A 26,440-nucleotide genomic window follows, 5' to 3' on the forward strand; every position below is an offset into this window, starting at 1 on the left:
ACCTTGTTCAGAGAAATGATTGTCCCGTAGATTAGAAGATGGAACAAAATGTAAAACAATGCTGGATCAGAGTATGAAGAATTAGGCAGCTTGTCACTCAGATGACCTGGCCACAATCCAAAAATAAAAAGCTGCATTTGCAATGGTCCGAAGGACTCGTAAATATTGTTAACCGAAAACCACTTCATAGCGGAAGCTTTAGTAGACCAATTGGAACTGATCCATCAATACTTTGTGGCCATCGAAAGTGAATATGGTATAAATGCTTGTCAGGATTGGATAAACAAAAATCGTTATTCATAGGTAAGTAATATTTTGTTTAGGAAGTTTGTCAGTTATTTTGCTAAGAGGTTCATAAATACAAAATACATCCACCAAGTCGTTTAGAATTTGTGTTGACGTTAATGAAACCTACCTTAGTGCGTCGTTTAGCCTGACGAACCTTATCATTGTCAAAGTTACAGCGTAGCTTGCATACAGGTAAGTTGTAACGTATCCATTTGCGTACACCAAGCAATAAGTCAATCGCAAAAGTTTATGGATTACCGGGTAATCACCATTCATAAAGCTTCCAAAGTACAGGAAACTCAACACACAGGTTATCGTATTAACCACTCCCAGTGCCACGGAAACGAAGAAATGATGCTTCCAGAAGCACATGCTCGCACCCAGTGTTGCCAACTGTCCATCGATTTTGTGCAATGCTTGCAAAACATGCACTATTGAGTTTTTCACCAAAAAACTGTGAATCACCGAGTACACGACTACCACAAAATATGTGCTAGTATATAAGTGCTCACTTCCAATTACGATCCATGAACTATGAATCCGATTGCAGAAGTTATATGTACCATTCAGAGAAGTAACTGTCCCATAGACAACCAAATGAAACATGATGTAAGACAGTGCCGAATAAGAGTATGAAAAAGTGTGATTTTCATTAAGTTGGCCTGGCCACAGTCCGGCTACGAAAAGCTGCCACTGCAACGGGCCGAAGGATTCGTAAATATTTCTTACCGAAAACCACTTCATAGCGATAGCTTTGCTAGGCGGTTGGAAAATCCCTCAATAGATGCGACAATCGAAAGCGAGACAGCGGGTTGTTTTTGCAGTTCGGTCATAAATAAAAATGTTTCCAGGTACTATGTTCTTGTCATCACTGGATAAACAAAAAATATTTGTGTTGGTTGAAACTTTTCCATCGTGGACATCTTTCTGGCGATAGCTTATTAATGCTTTGGAAACCAATAATCTTGAAATTTTTTGAAATTTTTTATGAATCTTTAAAAGTGTAAAAACAAAGTGTAAAAAAAATCAGTTGTGAGAGATTAAGGGATCGGAAAGAAGCAACAACCGATTTGGATTTCTTCGAAATTTTCAGAATGTGTCAAGCTTCAAGCATTCAATTCAAACATTAGACAAACATATCAGTTTACAATCGTATGAGAATAAAAAAAAGGTTCTAATCAAAGATTTTCAGTGTTTTAGGCAAAATCTTGAAACTCTTTTGTGTAAAAATTCTTGATCAGAAACATATCTACTCTAAAAATTTTACCATATACTGCAAACTGTCATTTCGCTTAAAAAATTGCAGATAAAGTCATTTTTAATTGTTTAGAAAAATTATATGTTTGAAACTTTTCACAATGTAGATGTCAATTATTTGTTATTCTTAAATCTTTTTGCGAATTTCGGTACCATAAATATTGCTGACCTTTTTGGTTTGGGGTCTTGAATATTATTTGAGACATTTTATAAGCTACAGGGTCCAGCAATTGAAATTCTACATTACTTTAACAGTAAATATTTCGTTACACACGAAACAGTATTGAACGACCCCTCGTCGCTTTGTTTACATTAAGTCTCAACTATCATTAGATGTAAGCGTTCCTTTTGTTATCAGGTTATCAGGAAGGGCATAGTTCGTGAGCTGTCCGATATAAGCTTGTGCAGAAGTTTTGTATACCGTACAGTTAAAAGATACCTGGAGACCGGAAGAGCCAAAAAAGGTGTGGTGGAGGACGCCGACCTACTGTGGTGACACCTGCCATGGCGAAGATCGTCAAGAAGCGCCTTACGAGAAATCCTCGTCGTAGTGCCACTAAATTGGCAGAGGATCTCAACATATCGGATCGAAGTCTCCGTCAGATCCTGAAAGATAAACTTCAGACCAAGCCCTACAAGATCCAAAAGGTTCAAGACCTTACGGTTAGGCAGAAACAAGAACGGGTAAAAAGAGCGAAGGTGCTGTTGAAGATATTAAAAACTCCTCGTAAAATTCAGTTTTAAATAACCGTCATATACCAAAAAAAGTTGTGAAAATTCAAATGGCCATGATTGGTAATTCTGTTTTCCGATTTCTGTCCGGTCAGTTTGAGTAGTAACTGTAAAACTGGAAGAGTAAAATCGAATAAAAATCATAATTTCAAAAATCCAGTACCTCAATAGTTTATTATTGTTTTGATTAAAGATTCAATGTGGGGAATTGTAACGCCTTTTATCAAAAAATAATCATGTTTCTGGAAAGCTTAATCCAAGGCATAAAAAAATAATGATTCGATTACACTTATGTATGCCTTTTTCCTAAACATTGCATCGATTCAAGGATTATCTTTTGTTTAGGAGTCGCTGAAGTGTTGCTTTTATTGAAAACCATTCTTTTTGAATGTCGACTTGTTATATTTTTTTTTCCATTCCTGCTTAAATTTTTTGTGCTTTGGTGTACGTTCTTAGTTTGAGAAACCTGAGTGTACCTTGTGTATCAACCGATGTAATTGGGTTTAAGATGTAATTGTGATGTTCCGAATGTTATTGGGTTTAAGGTATTTTGAAAACCGTCTTCAAAACGTTACTCAAATACGAGTGACGTTTCCAAACTTAGATGTCATAAGTTAAAGTTGATGACGAAAGTTTACTGCAATACAAAATAGGATACCTACATGTCGATGTGAATAAAAATGAACTTCTAACCAAAGGTTGTGATTTTTCGCATATTCCCAAAGATTTCTACCTATTCTGACGGTTTCCCGTCCCATATCCAATCACTGTTCCTTAGACGCGTTACTCTTAAGTGTGAATCCTGCTAGCTAGGGTTACATCTATATCATATCTTTGAAGTCGGGGCAGTATAAAAGTATTATGGAAGACATAACCAACCTCAAAAAATCTCATATGTATATCAATTTTCACATCGATTGTTTCAACAGATTTTGACTCTTTAGGGAACAGAAACACAGGCAGACAAACGTTTATATTTACATAACAGAGCGATAAAAAAAATCAACATCCTAGATATTTTTAATAGACAATCAAATCGAATCAACAGATCAATATTTACATTTTTTTTGGGATCTTGGTTACCAGGTTGAACCAGAAAAGTACAAGAAATGCTCAAAATACTCTTCACAGGTTTTCTTCACCAACGCCAAGATTTCCTCAACTGAGCTACTTCACTACCACCAATTGGTCAAGAAGGGTCAGCAGAAGCACACAATAAATTGCGGCAAAATAAAAATGTAGGCACAAACCCCGTTCGACTTCAGCAATACGCCCGTACATTTTCACTTATTACTAGAAAAAACTATTGTTATCATCATGGACTTAATTTTCAAGACAATTTCCGATTATTTTCAGTTTTTTTTTTATTTATTTCATTTGTTTTAGAGTTATTTAGCATATTTCTTGTTTTCTTTATCATGATGGTTTTTGCTTTTTTTGTTTCGATTATAGTCGTTTTTACATCTTTATGTCATTCGCGACTTCATTGAAAATCTTATCCGGTTCAACTGTGATCGATGTTTACTCTTGGACTCGAACTCACGGACATCGTCTCTGGAAGCAACTGATTTGGCAACTGAGCTATATCAAAAGCCCTTTTGTTTTTTTTGTCATATTTGATATTTTTGACATTCTTAATAATTTTTTAGTTTTTTTTTTATAAACCACTTTAAGTCTTCTGTTTGATTTTTTTTTTAATTTTATGAAACTTTGTAATTTTTGAGAACTTTGTAATTTGCGAAATTTTATGTGGTTTTGTTTTCATGTGCGAAAATTGAATGTTACCAAAACCGAATGTTGCCAAAAACGAACGGGGTTTGTCTTTATGCAAAATCATGTTTTCTCGTAATGTTTACTATGTACTAATGAGATATAATGCTTAACGAACAATTTGATCGGATAACTGGTTTTTTAGGCGATGCTTGTAGGGGTTCCATGAGATTTTCTTGTGGTACTTGCGAATTTGAAATACAGACGTCCTACATCACCCAGCTCTAGTGGTCTCACTCGGTGCCGCAAGGTTATATTCTCCCATTGAGAAAACGTGTTACTATAACGATTTCAAGAATATGGATTCCTAAGCTATATTGCGCGTTCTGGAATCCATAGAATGGGAAGTCGAGCTCGATCTTTCTGATCCCAACGCAGCTGCAGACAAATTTACGAATATCGTTAATTACACCATCAATCGCCATGTGCCGAAACGTAGCGTAGGTGCTAATCTACGGACTCCGTCGGACAGCTAAAAAACGTGCCCTTCGTAACTATAACAAGCAAAAGTCGCTCTACGCTCAGAATGAATACCGCAAACTGAACTCGACTTATAAAAAGACCAGTAAGTGCTGCTACCAGAATTATCTTAATCGGCTGCAGCGAAACTTCAAGACCAGTCCGAAAAAAATTTGGAATCACGTAAAAAATCAGCGGAAAGAAACAGGGCTTCCGTCCCACATGTTTCTGGACAACAACACAGCTGCTTCCGATCCCGAAATTTGTGAGCTCTTCGCCGGGAAATTCTCAAGCGTCTTTACCACCGAGGGCATTTCTTCAGAGCAACTAGCCAGGGCTGTCCGGAATATTTTACCTCCGGGTTCATCTTTGAATGGATTCCTAATTGAAGATGCAGCAATCTTGAAAGCAACAGCAAAGTTGAAAAATTCTACCTCAACGGACCCGGACGGTATACCAGCAACTTTTTTGAAGCGTTTTATGCCACTTTTGCTGACTCCCATCAAATATATTTTTCAATCATCGCTGGATAACGCAATTATTCCCTCACTGTGGAAGGAAGCTCATATGTTTCCTGTCCATAAAAAAGGGGACAAGAGAGATGTTAGCAACTACCGTGGGATATCAGCTCTATGCGCTATATCCAAACTCTTTGAACTGGTCGTTATGGATTCTGTTTTCTCGTTTTGCAAACCTCACATTTCCAACGACCAGCATGGATTCATGCCTAAACGATCCACAACTACCAACTTACTGAGCTTCACATCTTTCGTTCAAGACTGCTTTGCCAGGAAGACCCAAATTGACGCTATACACTGATCTCTCAGCTGCGTTCGACAAGGTGAACCATGATATTGTAATCGCAAAGCTCGGACGCTTAGGATTCTGTGGATCTCTACTGGATTGGTTCCGGAGTTATCTAACGGGACGGAAATTATCCGTTCGAACTGGTGAATCCTTTTCCAGGCAATTCCCTGCCCCCTCAGGAGTACCCCAACGAAGCCATTTAGGACCGATAATTTTCGTAATCTACTTCAATGACGCACTCTCGCTCCTTGAAGGCACAAAACTTGCTTATGCTGATCACCTGAAACTTTTTCACGCCATAAACAACCAAGACGATATCGACTTTTTACAGAAGCAATTTTCCGTATTTGCTCACTGGTGCGACATTAACCGCCTGCCGTTGAACCGCAGCAAATGCTCGGTTATATCATTTTCCCGTAAGCGGGCACACTCTTCGTGCGGAGTACATCCTTGGAAGCGAAACCATCAACCGAGTAGAACACATCTACGATCTAGGAGTCATCCTCGATCAATGACTGGAGTTCAAGACTCACACGAACTATGTTATTGACAAAGCTTCTAGAAACCTTGGATTCCTGTTTCGCATGGCCAAAGACTTCAAAGACATGGCCAAAGACTTCAAAGACGTGAACTGCCTTAAAAGTCTTTATTGCTGCATAGTTCGTTCCATTCTCGAGTACGCATCAGCTGTCTGGTGCCCCGTCTATCAGAACGGAGCTGAACGAATCGAGGCTATCCAGCGGCGCTTCCTACGGTATGCACTACGTCATTTGAATTGGTACGATCCGTTTCGTCTGCCAAGCTACGAAAATCGTTGCCGTCTTATAGACTTGGACACGCTTCAAGTTCCTAGGAACGCTACTCGAGCTCTGGTTGTGGCTGACCTTCTGACATCGAGAATATACTCACCCACGCTGCTGGAGGCTGTCCCTCTCAGTGTACGACCCCGAGGATTAAGAAACCAGCATTTGCAGCTCTACGTCCCCATTCGAATTTTTTATACAAATAAACAAATAAACAAATATTAATTCTTTTATAAAAATTCAAGCTAACTGAAAGTGATTTTTTTGGACCAGTATAATCGGAATAATAATATATTTTGGCATAAAATACGATGCAACAGATGACTACCAGTACAGAAGAAATTATCTGTAATTCACTCGGAAGTTGAGATGAGCAGAATTGTAAGTGGTGGTATTTACTTGTGCTTGTGAGTTTTTTTTTCTCCAATTCAGAAAAACTTTCTCCAGCGTGAACTTCAATAAAACTATGTTGGAAATGCACACCGCAAGAAAGTTCTGTCATCTACGATTTGAAACTGGGAAAAGAATGGTGAACTGCAAAAATCGAAGTCTTTAAATTTCCATCGATTTTTGAGTGTCAAATTCTTGAGTGGAAAAAAATATCTTAAAATATCTTGAAAACACTATAAATTGCAGTTATGCATTTTAGCGGGTTATTCACTTGAAATTCGTGAAATTTGTTAAATCATCTTATTGTATAGAAATTCATAACTGGTACAATTTAAATTTCCCACCTTATTTCACATTTTTGATCCGTTTCGTCTAGTGGTTCGATAAAAAAAAATTAATTCGAGTTATCGGTTGAGGAGTTAAAAACAAATTGTACATGACAATTTTGTCAATCATTCATTTTACAACAAATAAAACAGATATTGGTTTTATTTTTGTTTCGCTCACTGTAAATTGGAGTGGATTGCTTCCAGTATCTTGGTAGCCAGATAACGCCTGATGGTGGTACCAGGAAAGACATCGAAACCCGGATCAGAAAGGCCCGATTTGCGTTTGCGAGTCTCCGAAACATCTGTCGGTCACGCCAGATCTCTCTACGAATAAAAATTCGAATCTTCAACTCAAATGTCAAATCCGTATTGCTGTACGGGTGCGAAACTTGGTGCACATATGCGGTGACGACGCGAAAACTGCAAGTATTTGTAAACCGCTGCCTGCGGAATATCATCCGCGCTTGGTGGCCTGCCAACTGGATCTCGAATGAGGAACTACATCGCCGGTGTCATCAAAGGGCGCTAGAAATCGAGATTCGGGAACGTAAGTGGAGATGGATTGGGCCCACGCTGCGAAAAGATGAAAACGAGATTTGCAGAGAGGCGCTAAGTTGGAATCCAGAAGGTCATCAAAGAAGAGGCAGGCCCAGAAACTCGTGGCGGCGAAGCCTAGCCGCTGAAATCCGAACTGTTGACGAGAATCTTGTCTGGGACCAGGTGAAGACGCTGGCTCCGGATCGTCAACAATGGAGGTCTTTTACCACGGCCCTATGCACCGGAGGATCGGCGCGGGATCATTAAGTTAAGTAAGTAAGTCACTGTAAATTGATAAGGGTACAAAAAGGTCTACAGTACAGACTAAAATGGCATAATGTCTGGGAATCTGGGGGCTCATCCTTCAAATGATAGATCAGGGTGTACAGGACACTCTTTTGTATGAAGCCAACTTAAAAAAAAATCATGTTTAGAGCTTCCGCAAAAGGGAACTTTGAAAAAGTCCACTTTTCAATGATTTGATTTATAAAAAAATACTGGGTTCTAAATTTTTCACTAAATTTATATATTTCAATTTTTTCTATTTTATTTGGCTTAAAGACTGCAAGTACAAAACTAACTGAATTTGCATCAAAATTTAAAACCAGCAAGCCATTTCCTATTAAAAATTATGCTGTCCATACATTTTTTAATCAACTGACCAAATTGTGTACCTAGCGTGGAACTTTTTAAATGCCGATGCCTTCAAAAGATGCAAATTTTTGTGCACTCAAACTTCGCTCAACAAAGTATGTTGTTGGTATCATCGTGTGGGCTTTTGATATAGCTCAGTTGGCAAGTCTGTTGTCTCCTGAGCCGATGTCCGCGAGTTCTAGCCCAAGAGCAAACATCGAACACAGTTGTACCGGATAAGTTTTTCAATAACGATCCGCCAACTGCACCGTTGATAAAGTCGCGAATGCCATAAAGATGGTAAAACGACTATAATCGAAACAAAAAAAAAAGTATCATCGTGTGTAGAGCTATTAACAATCCAATCCTTATTAAAAACCACAATTAAGAATATTAAATAAAAATATCCTCAATAAAATTCGACTTAATAAATAGCTTGTTCAAAATCGAAACACTTGCAAAAAAAGAATTTGATGATCAAAGGGAATTAACAGAAGGCCATATGTTAATATTCAGCCAAGTTTGTTAACGGGAAGGGGTCGCACCGAAATTCAATTGTGATCGGGATTCTGAAAGATTGTGTGCTGAAAAAGCTGAAAAATCTGGTTTTTATTAAATGTTTTTCTTAACAAATCGATAGCTCAAAAGTGTTGATTTTAAAAATCTTGATCAAGACAAGCATTTTAACCTGAAAACTGCAACACGATAGGACTTAAAACAAAAAAGTTATTGCTGTTTATATTTTTATTGTGATTTTTTTTTTAGTTTATTTAAAACTAATGTTCAGGTTTACAAAAAATCATGATTCCAAATTTCCTACTCTCCATTTCTAACTAGCTACTACTATTTCTGCTGGCTCTACTCAAACAATTAAAAAAAAAAGTTAACTAACAAATATTTACTTCGTTTCCAAACTATCTTAAAAAATGTTTTTTAATAGTTTTATTCAACGCCAACCGTTTTCAACATGCACGCAAAATTAGAATATACTATTTCAGTCATTTTCTTCATCTTGTAGTAAAGGGCCGTTCACTAATTACGTAAGCGCATAAGGGAGGTGTGGAGATTTTCTTCTATCAATTTGTAAGTTATTTTTGATGATATGTTATCTATCTTTATCTTTATCTTATCTATTGTCTTGTGCTAAATAATAAAAAAAATCTGGTTCAAATAAATTTAAAGAAATCCAATTCAAACCAACATGCCACCAAAATCACTAAATCGCACTAAAAAAAAGATCGTCGCTTTTCGCTTTCCATCATAACAATCTTTTAATTGAGAAATGTATAAAAACAATAAGGAAAGTGGCGCGTTGTGACGCCTCAAGTTGGATCCATTATTTTTCGAAAAGAAACTTCATCAAGAAATATCTTGAAATATCAATATGAGGTGCTTCAGATAATGACTTTCTTGACAGTTTTTTCACAGACCCATTTGAGACCCGTTTGAGAACGCTACATACGGTTGATTTGACCATTTTTAACGATTTCGCGATTTTTGAACCCGACCACGTCGGGTTTTTGACGTGGTTGTTCAAAATTTATTTTCATCTCGCGGCTTCCATCACGTGTAACTTTCTCGAAACAAAACGAATCGTAATGAAATTTTCAGCACTGGTAGAAGAAACATTCCTCTACAAAGTGCTGCCAAAACATTCCAGATCCGACAACTAGGAGCACTATGGTAAAATAAATAGTGCAACCAGATTTGTAGTGATCCATGCTTTACCAATTCTAAATCTTAAAATGATTTACCAAAAAAGTCCTCAAACTTTATCGCTTACCGCTGAAATGAGTCTGAGCTTTAAAGTTACTTGAAACCTTATTGACGTTCAACATTTTCGCACCAATTATACTTGTATAGAATGATTTTTTTTTTAAATTTTTATGAATTTCATGTTAAAAACAAACCATTTTTTCAGGATTTCTTGAGCAAACCTGATCTTTATTTTTTTTAATTGGAAATTAGATTTTAAATTGTTTATTCGATTGTGGAGATGTATTGAAGGTTATTGTTATCCCAAACTATGTCTTAAATAATGTTTTCTATTAGGGCTAAGTGAGGTAATTATGAACAACAAGACAACAACAACAAGGGGAACAAGTGCATATGAACACCGTAAGCGCCGTTAGGGTCAAAGTAGGGTCTCAACACTGATTAAATGTGATAGTCTGTCATACTATTGATAAGTTACAGTTATAACATGCAAACCTAACTGTATAAATTTTGTAGTTACAGTTATTAACTAAATGTATGTCTCTGAGAAACGAAAATCGTTTTGAGACGTGTCTTATCATTTGACTCCCTCGTCAATGTGAATGGAGATAAAATGTTGTTTTTAGAATTTTTACGTTTGGTAATTGATGCCCCATGTGGTAAGATATGGTTTTATGTTGAAAATTTTTTCCACCCACGTACAAAGAAGTGTTTATATTCACCACATACTTTTCAAGACTCAGGGCAATTATGAATACGCGTTTTCTCAGCATTGGTTTATGATTAAAATTCACTTTTTTTCTTCAAAATCACGAAAACCATCCAAATCTTGAAAATAAGCCTAAAACATGACTTCATATTTTTTTAAGAATTGAAGATCTGTGATTATATGAAAAAATGCCTTCCAGCTATGTAAAACTGAAAATAACCTATAACTTCTCACCAGTAAACTTAAAAAATCAACAAATCTCACTACAATGCACTGTTTTGATGTAGTTTCAATCTAGGAATGAAGAAAATATCAAAAGTCATCACATAACAAGAATCGTTACAGTGTTCATAATTACCCCATATACAAGAGGGTTATTATGAACAAACGGGGTAATTATGAACAAGCGTTTTACACCCACAAGCTGCAACTTAAAAATTAGAAAAAAATTCTTAAAATGCAGAAGGGAATAAGTCATTCATTTTGGGTTACTTTCCATAGTTTCAACATTAAAGAGACACTTGTTTGAGCTGATGAATTGAGTATGAAAAATTGAGTAATTTTGTTCATAATTACCCCACCTAGCCCTACTTATTCTGACATTTCAAAGTTTGTGGATCAAATTTCAAATTTCAAAACACTTGCCTTTTCGTTAGATCGACTTTTGTTGCCCCTAGAGTTACATATATGTACAAGCTACTGTACCTGGAGGAAGCCTCACTTTTTATTTTTCACGTCTCACTATTTACGCCTGCCTTCTCAAGTCTCACTTTTTACGTTCGAAGTCTCACTTTTAACGTCTCACTTACTACTTCTTACTTCTTATGGGTCATTTTGATATCTCAAACTTTTCACGTCTCAAGTTACACTTCTCTGATCCCATGTCTTATGTCTCATGTCTCATATCTGATGTCTCATGTCTCATGTCTCATGTGTCAAGTCTCATGTCTCATGTCTCATGTATCATTTTAAATTTTATGTCTCAGGTTCCAGGTCTCGCTCAGCTCTCATGTGTCAGGGCTCAGGTCTCAAGTCTCTGTTTTTGTTTTGTAGGCTTCATACCTCATGTTTAAGTTCTGATGTCTCCGGTCCCAGGTTTCAGGTCTTAGACCTCATTCCTCAGGTGTCTTGTATAATTTTTGTTTTCTCAAGTTTTTTGTTTCAGGTCTGATTTCTTGGGTTCTAAGCTCCTGATCGTTGTCTCGAATTCCAAGTTTTTGAAGGATTAAGCCATAAGTACAGTACCGTTCATAAGTGTATAGAAATTATAAGCAAGCGCACTGCCACTTCCACTTTGCACTTCCATAGCTTTTTACTCTGATGATATTTTTTGATCAATTTTTTTGCGTTAGATAGATCAACTATCACACTATTATAACACAAAATTTGAGCTTTCTGGAGTTTTTGTGGCCTGAGAAACAGTAATTCTACGAAAATCGGACTTTTTGGACTTTTCTCATTCAAACTGCAATATCTCTGAAACTACGCAACATTTTTTATTGAAATTTTGTACAGTGATTGTTGAGATATCAAGCTAGCATGTCTGAAGTTTTCGAAAGATTCTATTGATGAGATCAAAAGTTACGCGAGGTTCAATATTTCAGGCATGAATCTTGAAATGCGATTTCTATAGAATTTTGGACGATTCATGAGAACAATATCGTTTCCTCCACCAATCAGACAAAAAAGTTCTGACAAAAGCAATGAAGAAAAGAAAAAATGAAACAAATGATCCATTTGTGTTTTGAAATCAGAATCTCGCGATATTGTTGTGATTTTTCGGTTGAAATAGATTTACTGGTTGTTGAACAGAGAATATGATTTTCGTATGGAAACATTCGTCCAAAATTCTATAGAAATCGCACTTCAAAGTTCATGCGTTTCCTAGTTTCAAAAGTTTCCTAGTTTCAGAGATATTGCAGTTTGAATGAGAAAAGTTCAAAAAGTCCGATTTTCGTAGAATTACTGTTTCTCAGGCCACATAAACTCCAGATAGCTCAAATTTTGTGTTATAATAGTGTGATAGTTGATCTATTTAACGCAAAAAAATTGATAAAAAATATCATCAGAGTAAAAAGTTATGGAAGTTCAAAGTCGAAGTGACAGTGCGCTTGCTTCCAATTTACAATTATGAACGGTACTGTATATTTTTTTCGAAATGATTTTCCCTTAAATAACACGTTTTCTTGCGTTTTTTTTTCTTGCACGGTATGTATACCGCCTTTACTCGCTTAACAGTCCCACATCCTTTGTGAGTCCTATCAATATGGGATCGTCTTGCGAGTAAGGGCAGGGGTAGAACAACCGTGTAAATAATTTCCGTATCACACTTTAGAGAATATATAGAGTATATATTAAGAAAAAAGTTGAGGAATCGGCGTAAGTGATTCAAAAATGTCATGTTATTTGAGTAGCATTAAACAGAATTCTAAATGCCTGATCAACATCTACCTTCAAGTGGAATTTGAAAGAAATCCAAAGTATAAAAGTGTTGTCCTTGAAATTATGTGTTTATAATTTGAGTGGCCAGCCTCAAAAATCCCTGAAGTAAATTGAAACGACATGTACTCACCTAAAGCAAGCATTCAGAGCGCTGTATCGTTCTCGAGCAATCCACGCCATAATCGTTCCCTGGACCATGATGGTGGCGTTAATGTTAGTTTGTGCCAGATAGCACAGCACGGTTTCGAAGTCGAAATAAAAGTCCGGCGCCAATATTGTATACGTCCAGAAGCTGGTAAGAGTTATCGTAATCAAAACAAACAAGGTGACCAATACGGCAATCAAAACGATTCGATGACATTTTTGGTGATCTATCCGGGTACGGATGTCCAGCAACGATAAATCGATTTCGTGCAACAGTCGTAGTAAGTCGTAAACTTTCGATTTAAACACAGCACTCAACACAATTGATAGCAAAACAATCACAAATAAGGAAAGTGCGAAAATTTGCTCCCCGGTTCCAATTATGATTGAGTTTGTGAGGGTATCGAACTGTTGCACATAAATAACCACATAACTGACGTAGGTGTAAAACGATACGAAACAGCCGAGATAGGGGATGGCCAGCCAAAGTTGACCGGTCACGAAAGGGGCGGAGCCATACAGTGCGTAACCGACGCCGGAAAACGTCGTTAGATGGGCCAAAGGCCGGAGCGTTCCGTAAACGTTGTGCACCGAAAACCACTTCATCACAGTTTCACTCGTGCTTATTTCTACTGTTTGCTCAATTCAACATCAACAACAAGTGAGGTGGCTCCAGAGATTAAAAGAATGAACCCAGTCGCTGTGTTTCTTTAAACCACAGCTGAGTCGTTTGCACGTGACGGAAATAAGCGGCAGCGGAAATGTCCCGTCCCGTTGTTGATGCTAATTGTTGGAGCTCGCGATTGGCACTGGTAAACAATTTGGCAAGGCAACGAACGTCAGCTGCTTACAGGTAGTCGGTTTAGAGTTTTGAGTGAAAAGTAAACGTGCCGTGATAGTTTTAACGGAATCCGAAAAAAAAAATCAATGAAAATGTAAACACAAGAAATAAGTCATTGAAATCTTTTGTTGCTTGTTTCATCTCTTTGAATTTGAATTTGGCAAGCGTTTGATAACGCAAAAATATTCCAAATGTTCCATTCATTAACTGTTGCGGCGAGGGAGCGTAAAATAAGGCGACCGTTTCGATAACGAATCCAATTTTATTGAATTGGACTTCAAAACTGGAAAGGGTCAATTATTAGCTTTTGTTTAATGATTAGTTTTCTATAATTTTACTTATCAGTTTCCTTTTACGTTCGAACGCTCTTCCTGCTTTAAGTTCGACCTTGTTTTCTGCTAGCTACGGGCTATTGTGACCTAATTAATTAATTTTGTTTAACCATTGTTTAAATTATTAACTGTTTTAATATCAACCTTTTCTTTCTTTTCAGGTTTCAACTTCCGGTGTTTTCTAACCTTACTTTTCTTTTTAGGTATTACGAGGATTCCTCCAGGCGGCCTATCCAAATAAATATTTTGATAAATTTACCTTCTTTTAGGTTTTAAGACAACTTACTTCAGCTTAACGCACTTATTTTAAATAATTTTCGAGAAAACCGAATACAATAATTTAAGTCTAACCCACAGTCGGGTTGAAAATGCAATTTTTTAACGCGTGGTTTTTTAATGCTTCTTCCTACGAACAGGGTTGGCCAAAGTGGGGCACCTTTAGATATTCTGACACATGTCATCAGTTTCTGACCGGGGTGCCAGCTTGCTAGAAATAACAATTAACAATAACGAGTCAGTAAAACTTGGTAGTGTTTTAAATAGATTACGCAACAGTTTATGAAATAAAATTTGGTAGTGTCAGCAATATTTTGGATTCGATAGATCTATTTATATGCGTCAAGTACAGTGAGTGAAAACAATAGGTATGTAATACCCTTGCTCATAGTACAATTAATTTATTTGTCAAAATGGATTTTTTTTAATGTAAAACTAGCTAAACCGGCAAACTTTGTTGAGCCTTAGAATTTTGCAAAAATAATAAACAGGTAGATATTTAAGCAGAAAAAAAGTAAATAATTAACTTTGTTCATGAAACTGGGATGGTACTGTAGAATGAGGTGAATCGAGACAGTTTTTAGATTATTTTCGTAATTTCTCTGTCATTTTATGTTAAGTGGAGCTCAACAACTTACATAATCTTGATCGTACTCATGACACGAATAGCCTCATAGGTGTAAAGTGTCACTAACTAAGACAAAAAAAAATCTTGAACGTGGATCAGTTGTTTTTCGCTTCGCAAATATTTTACAGCAATTTAACCCATAAAGGTCAGGCTTCCTTCAATTTTTTTCTTTTGTTCATTCCAATTGCCCGTTTTAACATTTTTCGTCACCCAATTATATTCAAACAAATGTTAATGGTAGTGCCTACCTCCAGGGTCACAAAAATTCGAAGAGATCAATTTGAAGCGGAAGTTGAAAGCTAATATCTTCTGGGATAAACTTATAAGTGAATTTCCTTCCGTTTTACATTATTTTCATCCTTTACAAAGGATCCTACACACTGATATGTTCTTCTTCTATCAACCCCAAAATGAGTACCCAAAGAACGTTTTGTTGAAATGTTTCGTCATTTTAAGCAATTTTTATTCAATCATCTTTCATTTTTCACATGATTCATGTTAGAAATGTTCATCATACAATCGAAATTTTCAGGCATGGCACATCACAACTTGCAGTGTTTCCATACCATTCTTCGCATGGTATCAAATTTCGCGCATTTTTTAATGCTGCATATATTTATCTTTTTTTTTTTAGCAAATTTCCATATTCCATCCACCTTTTAATTAAAGTTTAATTTAATCATATTTATCAAGCAATGAATGTTTCACCACTGTACATATGAAATTAGAAATTTTAAAATATTAATTGAATTTTAACTCACAGCAATTTCAAATCAAAGTGTTACGGAATCTTTATTTTCTTATTGTGATCCTTAACCTTCCAAAGCCGTTCGCTAAATATCCGTTTCGGGGAAATATGCGTTGTAATTTGATTTCGTTCTCCTGGCTGTAAATGTTAACCGATTTTGATGATATTACATTCATTGTGTAGGTTATTTATTCTAATTACTCAACATTTCAAAATAAAGTCGATATGTATTACCAGGTTTTCAGAAACTGATTCAGAAAGTTAAAAGTCCGAAAAATCAATTTTATTTTCAAAATACTCATAACTTCTGACAGCTTTTCTGTATTTAACTATTTCATTGATGTTTGAAATTGTCAAGAATCCATCTATCCGACAATGTATAGATATGTTGGGGTCCAATGAAAGTTTTTACCGCTATGACAGATCTTCTGGTAGAAAAAAGTCTTACTTAAAAAAAACGACATCCAGTTTTGGCTTTGCTTAGCTGTATTTCATTTCTCAATGAACCGATTTTAAAAACTCAAATTTTAGTTTTTTGGCGTTAATTTGATCATTATTTTCATAGAACATACTATGTATGTCAAAACTACCAGTTCATCAGTATATTGGAATGATGATAAAGATGTTTGAAATGTGCGCGTCGGGTCATATTGACCCGAACGGCTTTGGAGGGTTAATTCAAGATCAGAAATGAAATGAAAAAATCTTCGCAAATCTTAATCGTATTCTTTCTCTCTGTTTTGAATCTTGGATCATATTTTTCTCGAAACTAAAATTTGTATTTTCGAAGCTTGTGTTCGAATGTGTTATTGAATTAAATATCTGTTTCTCACCTCTGGTACTGAGTGTTGGATCAAATTATGAGTTTGAGTTCTACAAAGTAAACCTTGTTTCACCATAAACTTCGTTTAGTTTTTTAGCATCTTAGCATGAAAGTGAAAAGTAGAGATTATTAACCGTTTTCTAATTTTCCAATTGGATTTTTACATTGATGAAGTTCTAATGGAATCACAAAGTTAATATTATTCTCAAACTAACTCAATACATTCTTATCATTTAAAAAAAAAAAGCAATTGGTTGTCTTAAAATATAACGTAAAACTATAGACATTTCTTGGAGTTATATTAAAAATATAAACAGAAGATTTTATATTGGAATATTTCATTGTTAAATGTTTAGTTGTTTTGAATATGTCAAAACTTTTGCAGTCATATCGAAGAACATGATTTTCCCTGAGTAAAATAACATTCTTTAATAATGCTGGAAAATTAACAAAACAAAGTTACGAGAGAAATTAAGGTTATCAAAATTTTTTCCTCTCGTATAGACAGTTTAATCCAGAGAATTCTATCCAAAAACCAAAAACAATATCCGAGCATTTGATTGCAAAATGTTCAACTTATAATCCGGGTAATACTAAGAAAATTTTAGTTTTGTTCGGAAACTACTCAAAAGAAAAGCACTTCAATAATTTTTTTTGAAAGAAACACAACAGCAGATTTCGAATCGTATTTTTAGCATCCAAAACCATTCATTATTAATAAGTCAAAACAAAAAAAAATCGTTTTAATATGCAAAATTAAAAAAAATGAGATTTTTATAAGATTTTGCAAATAAAGTGAATGAATTCTGAAAAATCCTGGCTTTTTTTATCGAAATCCAGGCAATTGGGCCGGATTGCCGAACCTAGTCCTTTAGAATTTTCTGATATTATCCGGGCAAGTCTGGGCAAAACCAGCTTAACTTAAAAGTTTTGGGTAAATCTGGTTAAAAAGTTTGAAGTTGTATAGATTCTGAACTTAAAATAACTATTTTTGGAGATATGTTTCTTAGCCAGTAAGCTCCATAAGTTGGAATTTCATTTGCATTGCAAAAAAAAAAATCCAAAAGTGACATTCTCCGAACGATTTTTTTTGCGTTTTTTTGTAAATCAATACCCAGGTACCTAAATTTTGTTTCAAAAGTCTGCAAAAACGATGTCCTTCGTTTTGACCGAAATGGAAACTTTTTAGACTTCAGGATTTTTGAAATTCGTTTTGGTTGTGTTCGATCGACCATTCCATTAAACTCCCATTGACGAATATAATGTGAGAAATGCGCTCAACAAATATTGTTTGAACGACTTCTCCAATAACGCTCAAACTTTTAACAAAAAAAAATCATCATTCCCGATTCTTATCAGCATTCATGCCCAATTTTAGCTTTCTTCATAATCTAGAACAAACAGAATTTATCTTTCTTCTAAATGAAATGAATTTCGAAGATTCATAAACTTCCGGACAGAAACTAGGCAAGTGTGAAAATTAGAACCGGGGAAGATTTTTATTTGCTTAACTTAGCCTTATTGACTACTCACATCCACCTTAAATCGTCAAATCCAAAAGATTTGAAAATTCTATAGCACATTGCTTAAGAATGCAAATTTTCAAGTGTTATAAATTTTCAAATAGTCCAGCATCTTATTTTTCAAGTTTTGGAGTTGTTTGGAGTTAATTTTTACCGAAATAATAATATCCAACTCCTAAAAGTTTCCAAATTGGTGAAAAATGTTCTCTTTATTTTTTGTTTGGGGATCAACTGACTATCGTGTTTTTTCCAGGGGATATTCCGACTTGCAGTCTATTTTAGAGTAAACACGATTTTTGTTTTATCTATCCAAACGTTTCGATACATTTTGAATCTGACTTAGGGACTAAAATTTTATTTTAAAGTTAGTTTTGGTTGATTACAAAATATTTGTTGTAAGATGTTTACCTTAAAATTGACGTTTCCTTGTTGTTGTTGACTCGGCTGTTGATGTAATCGGCTAAAAATTCCTTAAAAAAACGGATTGAAACGTTCGATTTATAGTACAAAAATCGTTTTTGTGTTAAATAAACTGCAAGCCTGAATTTTCTTCGATTCGAAAATCCGATTTTCCTCTCAACTGCAAATTTTAAGAAAGCTAATTATAATTGATTAAATTCAAACATTACGAAAATTGAAACATTATAGGGGGAACTCGTCTACTACCCGACACTTAAGGTTTTTAAGCAATAACTTCAAAAATATCTTAAATATATACAAAACTGGAGGCGTTTTCTTTGTGACACCATCACGTATGAATGGTCGGTCGGAATTAAGTGAAATTTTATATCTGAGATTTTTTTCGGGTCAGAGATGGTTTGTATAACAATTTCAAGAATCTCACTTTTTCTGGAAGATTGAGATTTTTGTCCGCATGAGTTCTTATAGTACAACACAGTGCCATGTTTTTTTGATTTTTCTGAGTTTTCTTTGCTACTTTGATAATGAGGTTTGACAGCTCTGAGCGCTAGTGGCGATTCCACTCGGAAAATTAGCTTTTTCCAGTGATCCATTGCACAATGGGGAAAAAAGTGTACAAACCGCGAAGAAGTTCAATATCTTTCGCCCTACATGACCCAAATCTTTGAAATTATTCTTTCCTTATGTGAAAATTTCCGGAAAATCGATTGGACACAGTTTCAAACGCCGCACAAGCTTACGAAAGGAGATAAGATCAAGTAATTTTCAGATACAACGGTTAAAAATTTAACTTGAAAAAAAATCTCCATGAGGGGGGGGTTAAACCCCTTAAACCCAAACCCTCCCCCCCCCCGTTCGCACGGCCTTGGTCTTAGACATACCTTTATAGGTACCTATCGACTCAGCTTGACGAGTTCTGTTGATGTCCGTAGATTTGTGTGTAGAATTTTAAACCAGTTAGTAAAGTTTTTGCAAACTGGGCTGCATAATTAAAATGATTTTAGTCTCAGTAGAATGCATTTTTTTCTACACAACCTATTCAAAAACGGGAAAAAAAACAAAATAGTTGAAACAATTTTTTAACAAATACATATCATAAATATTAAGGCATAAAAAAAGTAGCTAGTGGCGCCTCGAAGCAGCAGGACTAGCAATTATTTAATTATATAATTGGTGATAATAAAAAAAAGGCTATTAGCACGCTTGAAAAAGAGGCGGGCGTCAACAAAAAGCAGAGCTGCACAGAAAACTGCGTTGGGGGGAATTCATTTGAACATTTGTTATGTATAGCATTTTGGAAAAGTAACTTCACTTCATATATATTTGATCTTTGTTTTTTTTTCGATGGTAATAAAAAATCGTGTAATTTCTCAGAAATCCTTTTTAATCCCCTATAGTTTATTCCGTTTGATAGCGTCATCTAACGAAAATCATTTGCAAAAGTGATTTTTATAAACATTCTACCGTTATAAATTAAAACACGCAAAACAAATATGTTTTAAATCTGTAAGAAAGGCTCAAATCCACTGTTAAGTGTATTAAATCGTGTTTTTTAAACCGCGGATGCTCAGAAATTTGTGTCTCATAATAATGATATTTTTTTTAAATGAATAAAATCCATCTAATGAGCTTTAATTTATCTTAAACTAGCTGATCCCGTACGAACTTCGTTTCGCAAGCAATTATAAAAATGTGATAAAATAAGATGATGTTTTTCAAACAAAGTAAAATATTCTTTAAAGTAAACAAAAAGTACTTTTTCATTAACAGTATTCTTATTCAAAAGTTGGAAAACCACCCCCATGGACAACGTATCTGTTTCTTTCCAAAACCCGTGCCTCAATTCGTACGTTTACCCGTATAATATCCATAAATGTCACGAAAACTGTTACTGGTTCATGGGAACGACACTTTTCCATTGCATAATTATCCAAAATTGATTACCAAAAATTCTCAATAAATAACTTTGCACAAACTCATCGATCCTATGCATGAACTTTTAACTGAAAATTCCACAGTATGGATAAATTCTCACCTGAAAAAAACTCCGTGTATTAGTTTTTACATCCATATAATCGCCCGTATCTTTAAACCACAAGTTAAAATGAACGACCCCTTTTGCAGACCCTTTACACCGATATTGCCGACCCCTGCCCCTTATGCTGACCCCTGCCCCGAATTAGGATAATTGGAATCAATTGTTTGTCCTTAAATCTCTCGTGTGCTAATTTTCATCTCAATCCGGTGTATAGTAACGTAAATATTACAAAAAACAGTAAACAGGTAATTTGGCCGACTCCTTTTACAAAATTTGGTACCTGAAATCGGGTGCCCTACTTTTAAATCCCACGTGCGTGGATTTTCATTGCAACCCAATGTACAATAACGACAGTATTGCAAAAAAAGCGAACAGGTGATATGACCCCTTTCTCCGATCCCTTACACCAAATTTGATACCTGAAATCGATTATCCAACCATAAAAACTTTCGTGTACCAATTTTCATCTTAATTCAAAGTATAATTACGTCAATATCGTAAAAACAGTGAACAGGTATTATGGACGACCCCTTTTTCCATCCCCTGCCTCAAAACTGGATGCTTGGATTCAATTGCTCATCCTTCGAAACTCCCGTGTCCCAATTTTCATCTCAATCCGATGCATAATAACGTCAATATCGCGAAAACATTGAACAGTTAATATGGACGACCCCTTTGGCCGACCCCTGACCAAGATTTGGATTATTGGAATTATTTGTTTGTCCTTAATAACTCCAATGTGCAAATTTTCATCATAATCCGATGTATAATAACGTAAATATAACAAAAATATTGAAAAGTAATATGGACGACCCCTTTTGCCGGCCCCTTTTACTGAATTCATTACCAAAAATCGATTACCCGTCCCTCAAAACTCTCGTGTACAAATTTTCATCTGAATCCGATGCATAATAACGTTAATATTGTAAAAACAGCGAAGGGTTTATATGGACGACCCCTTTGGCTGGCCCCTGATTCCGCATTTTATACCTGGAATCGATTGCTCGTCACTCAAAATGCCTATGCGCGAATTTTCATCTGAATCCGACAAATAATAACGCCAATATCGCAAAAATATTAAACAGTTGATATGGACGACCCCTCTTGCCGACCCCTTACACTGAATTTAATACCTGAAACCAATTGGTCATCTCTCAAAACCCTCTTGTGCAAATTTTCATCTCAATACGACTAAAAACAAATTCAATATCGCGAAAACAATATTTGTCTTCTATGGACGACCCCCTTCAGAAGGGGTCATTCGAAAATCTGAAAACATTTTTCATCATTCCAGGTCCTAATGAGCATCCATGCCAATTTTCAGCTGCCTAGCTCTAAAGTCGGCTGAGTCTATAGAGGACAAACAAACAAACAATCAAACAAACCCACAGAAATTGCTTTATATATACAGTGAGCGAAATAAGAATAGCACCACTATGTGTTTTGCTAGTTAAAATATGAATTTTTGAAAATTACCAAAATTTTCTTCTATAAATTGTATTGAATTGTTTAACGGATAAATCAAGCATAAGTTTACTTTTTTTGGACGTTGCAATTGGCGTTGAGGACCAAAACTATGGAAAAAGGGTGCGAAATAAGAATAGAACCACTTGTGTTTTTCAACAAAAACAAGATTATTTCTAAAAATTTACCGTGTAAAAGTGAATAATATTGCTTCTACAAATTATTTGAATAGATAACTGCATTTTAAGGAGTTTTCTAGAATTCCAAAGATTTTCAATGGTTTTGAATTGGTGTTTTTAGAGATGCTCTTCTAGAACTAAGGAATTTGATATTTGAGCTGTAATTCTTCACCAAACTACTTATTTTTTTCATTAAAATGACGTGAAATGCTGAATCAAACATTTTTGGTTTATTTTAAATCGGGAAAAAACAGGTTGGAATTCATAAACTTAGATTTTTTTTTCAGTAAACATCACTTTTTCCAGCTTCAAGTCATAGATGGCAGCACTGTCTTGCCGTTAAAACCAAATTAAGTCTCATTATTTATTTTTCAGGCTTATTGAGGCCCATATTCATCATTTCGAGGTAGTTTTCCAACACACTTTTGTTGGAGTTCACGCTGCAGACATCTTTTCCGGATTTGCAAAAAAAATCACCAGCACAAGAATATACTACCGCCAAAATTCCTGCTCATCTCAACTTCCGATTCAATTTCAAATCATATCAATAATACTGCTAGTTATCTGATTCATCAAGCTCCATCGAAAAGTACAAAATTACTCTGATTATCGGTCCAAGAAATTCACTTTTATCGGTACTTGATGAAATTTTAATTTTTTGATATTGTGAACTTATAATTTTCAAGGCGGTCACACGGTACCAAGTACTTATTTCTTGACCAAAATCATCCAGCACACCTGAATTAATCCCAGATATACAAAAATGGGTATCAATTCGGTTTAATTGCAAGATAGTGCTGCCATCTAAGATTTGAAACTAGAGAAATAGCGTTTGACTATTTAAAAACATTAGTATTTTTGAATTTGAAGCCTTTTTTTTAATCAAATTCAGCCTCAAATCTATGTTTCGTCAATTTGCATCATACTAATGAATGATAATGAAGAAATAAAGCAGTTTGATAAAATATTATAGCTCAAGTATCAAATTCCTCAAAGCTAGAGGAGCATTTCTTAAAACCCCCTTTTAATACTTTGAAAATTTTTGAAATCCTAGAAAACTCCTTAAAATACAGTTATCTATTCAAATAATTCGTAGAAGCATTATTATTCTCTTTTACACGGTAATTTTTTAGAAATAATCTTGTTTTCGTTGAAAAGCACAAGTGGTCCTATTCTTATTTCGCACCCTTTTCCCATAGTTTTGGTCCCCAACGCCAATTGCAACGTCCAAAAAAAGAAAACTTATGCTTGATTTATCCGTTAAACAATTCAATACAATTTATAGAAGAAAATTTTGGTGATTTTCAAACATTCATATTTTTACAAGTAAAACACATAGTGGTGCTATTCTTATTTCGCTCACTGTATGTATAGATTTGATTAAAACAATCAATCACTTCATGTATCAGTCTATAGCTTCAATAATTAATCGAAACAGCCCGAATAGACTTCCCTGACAAAATTATACTTAATTTTGCTATCATGCCTTGAAAGTGCAAATTGGTATCATTTTTCACGAATGAAGGTGGTACAATGCAAAAATTTGGGTTTCACTTTCCATCTACGGATACTTCGATTTTCCCAAGGGTAGATTTCTCCACTCGATTTCTCGATTCTGAAATCTTAATGATACTTGGTATAGCTTTCGTTTCAAAACGATGTTTGAGAGCATAATAATGCCTTTTAGGTATAATAAGCTGCCAAAATTTTACATCGTTCTGCTTTCAAAGTTCCTAAGGCTAAACAAGGTATCTAAAAGATTGCATTAAATGCAAATTTTGATATTATTGTGCTTTAACTAAATTTAAATAATTTTTTATGAAAAAATATTGATTTTTTGAAATATAAAAAAAATAAAAATGGCATGTAAATTGTTTTAATGGTTGTTTTTTTTTGTTTTGCTGAAATGAATATTAGAGATTCAAATGAATGATACCTTAACGATATCTAGTTTTTATGTTACCGAAAAATCAACACCAATTAACGCTCGCACTATCCTGGTTATAACTAAATTGTTTTTCTTTGTTGTCAGTGCGAACGAAATTTAATCTTTTTGATAAACTTTTATTTTATCGCAGAAAATGAAACAGCAAATAAAGATATCATTTCCATCACACTTTTCCACTGGATAAAAATAATTAAACCTTGATGATGCCTTGTTTTGTTATCTTGGAAAAATCTAAACTAAATAGTGCTTTCATATAGTTAAGGGTTTGGCATCATCTTTCGACATATTGATGCTTAAATGAAACCTTATCTTGTCATCGGAAAAATTCCGATACAAAATTATGCTATTATTTTGGCACTGAGAACTCATTCTGGTTACTGTTTGCTATCCTTTCAAGCACCAAAGTCTGCTTGGGAGGTAAAAAGGTTGGAGGAGGTCTACCATGTTGTTTCTGGTCATATTCAACCACTGTCCAATAACAAACAGGGCCACCAGCAGTGGAGTAGTTAGCTGTATTGCATCATTCCAATGACAAGCTTAACGATAGCTGTCAACACGCTGCGGTAGTTACTGGACTAGACCTTGTCAATCATCGAATTGGTTTTTGGGCGAACGGTCTCCGGTTTGTGGTTGGTCCAATGAATTCTATGGATTTATACTAGGATGTTATACCTGTGCAATTGTCAAATACCTTCGTACGGTACACCAATAGACTTGCAGCAAACGTAACAAATGTGGTAAGTGCAGTAAATATTCAACCAAAACCGCAGCTAAATGCAACAAAAATTGTCCGAAACAGAAATGCTTGCGACCACTTATCCGAATGAGGTATGCATTCTATTATTATACTCTAACTAATGAGTATATGGATATGTTTAATAGGTAAAGAATATGCTTAATTGACCAAATTTTTCGTTGCTGTGTGACAATTTCAATTTCTGCTGTTAATTTTTCAAAATAATGTTTTTTATTTCGTTGTTTTAGAATTTATTACAGAAAACTGTCACTCATATATGTGCCTTCTGATTAACCTAAGTAAGTTCAAGTTCCCATTAATTGTTCAATAATTTATAACACATTTACGCGATAAATTTGTTTATTCGATCGATAGAACTGCGAAGGGAATGGGAGTCAGACAAACAAACGATGAAAAGTGACACCAAACAGCTCCTGCCACGGTAGGTGAAGTATAAAGATACCTACCAAGCTGGCCAACATCGAACCATCCTCCCATCTAATGGATTGGCTCATTCATAACATCGACGTGGAAGGGAGCTTCCGGCTAATACATCGGTCATTAAAATGACTGATGGCTGTGGAATAATGTCTCTTTTTTCCTGAACTATTTACATAGAAACTACACTGGGTTCCGAGGTGGTTTAGCTCCTCTCAAAACTTTCCAAATAATAATTCAAAACAAAACGGTTCAACTCACTTGTTGAGTTTTTGGCTCGGTGTCCGGCCAAAGTTATTAATAAATCATACAAAACCGACACGTGGTTCATCATCAGCGTGATGATGTAGTGCTAGTGGAAAAAAAAATTATTTGGGAATAGGTTTTTAACGGATCAACATGTCGTCCTGGAGCAGCAGCAAGCAAGTGATTTGTGGCCAGCCTTCGGATTGATGAATTTATTTCGATTGTTTTTTTTGTTGTTGAACAGAAAGGTAGATGAGTGAAAATATTAATCAAATTTTCTATCTTTTTCAGGTTGGTGAGATGCAGAACTAATTCAAACTGTGGATGTTTTAAGAGAAAATATGTGAAACACGAAAAAGAGAAGACATCTGGAAGCGACTCAAGTGCTTGGAATATTTTTGTGGATCTTTCACCGTATCTGGCGCCTCTTTGGTATTTGCATTCATTAGAATCCAAAGGTGTTTGAAAATAAAAGTGCGAAACACAAAGACATCATTTGTTGTAATGCATACTTAGTCTGAACAAACACTAAGAAAAATTCAGTTACAGTGGCAAATACAGTATTTCCATACATAATATTTCAGGGATTAATGTATATTTTTTGCAAATACAGTTGCGGTTAAAAAAGAATGGAATCACGTGAAGCTGCGCACTCTCTTCAAACTTTGACAAGCTGCTATTTCTCTCTCGATTGGTATTTTTTTCATGAAATATCCAAATAATTGAATTCAACTATCCAACTAACGTTTATCAAAATTTTAAGTCTCTCAAATGACTGGAAACA

General features: G+C 35.1%; 1 protein-coding gene across 2 annotated transcripts in view; it reads right to left on the reverse strand.

Moving 5' to 3' along the window:
- The window catches only part of LOC129757124 (gustatory and pheromone receptor 33a-like), a 242,248-nt gene that overhangs the window by 209,171 nt on the left and 6,637 nt on the right, over nt 1–26,440 (reverse strand). Inside the window, exon 1 of one of the 2 annotated variants that reach the window (XM_055754248.1) lies at nt 13,003–13,726. In XM_055754248.1, the coding sequence (XP_055610223.1) occupies nt 13,003–13,622 (620 nt within the window). In that variant the 5' untranslated portion in view covers nt 13,623–13,726. Of the gene's footprint in view, nt 1–13,002; nt 13,727–26,440 lie in introns of those variants that run through there. The other variant, XM_055754250.1, reaches the window with a different exon arrangement.

Source organism: Uranotaenia lowii, chromosome 3 (assembly GCF_029784155.1).
Source record: "Uranotaenia lowii strain MFRU-FL chromosome 3, ASM2978415v1, whole genome shotgun sequence".
Taxonomy (NCBI): domain Eukaryota; kingdom Metazoa; phylum Arthropoda; class Insecta; order Diptera; family Culicidae; genus Uranotaenia; species Uranotaenia lowii.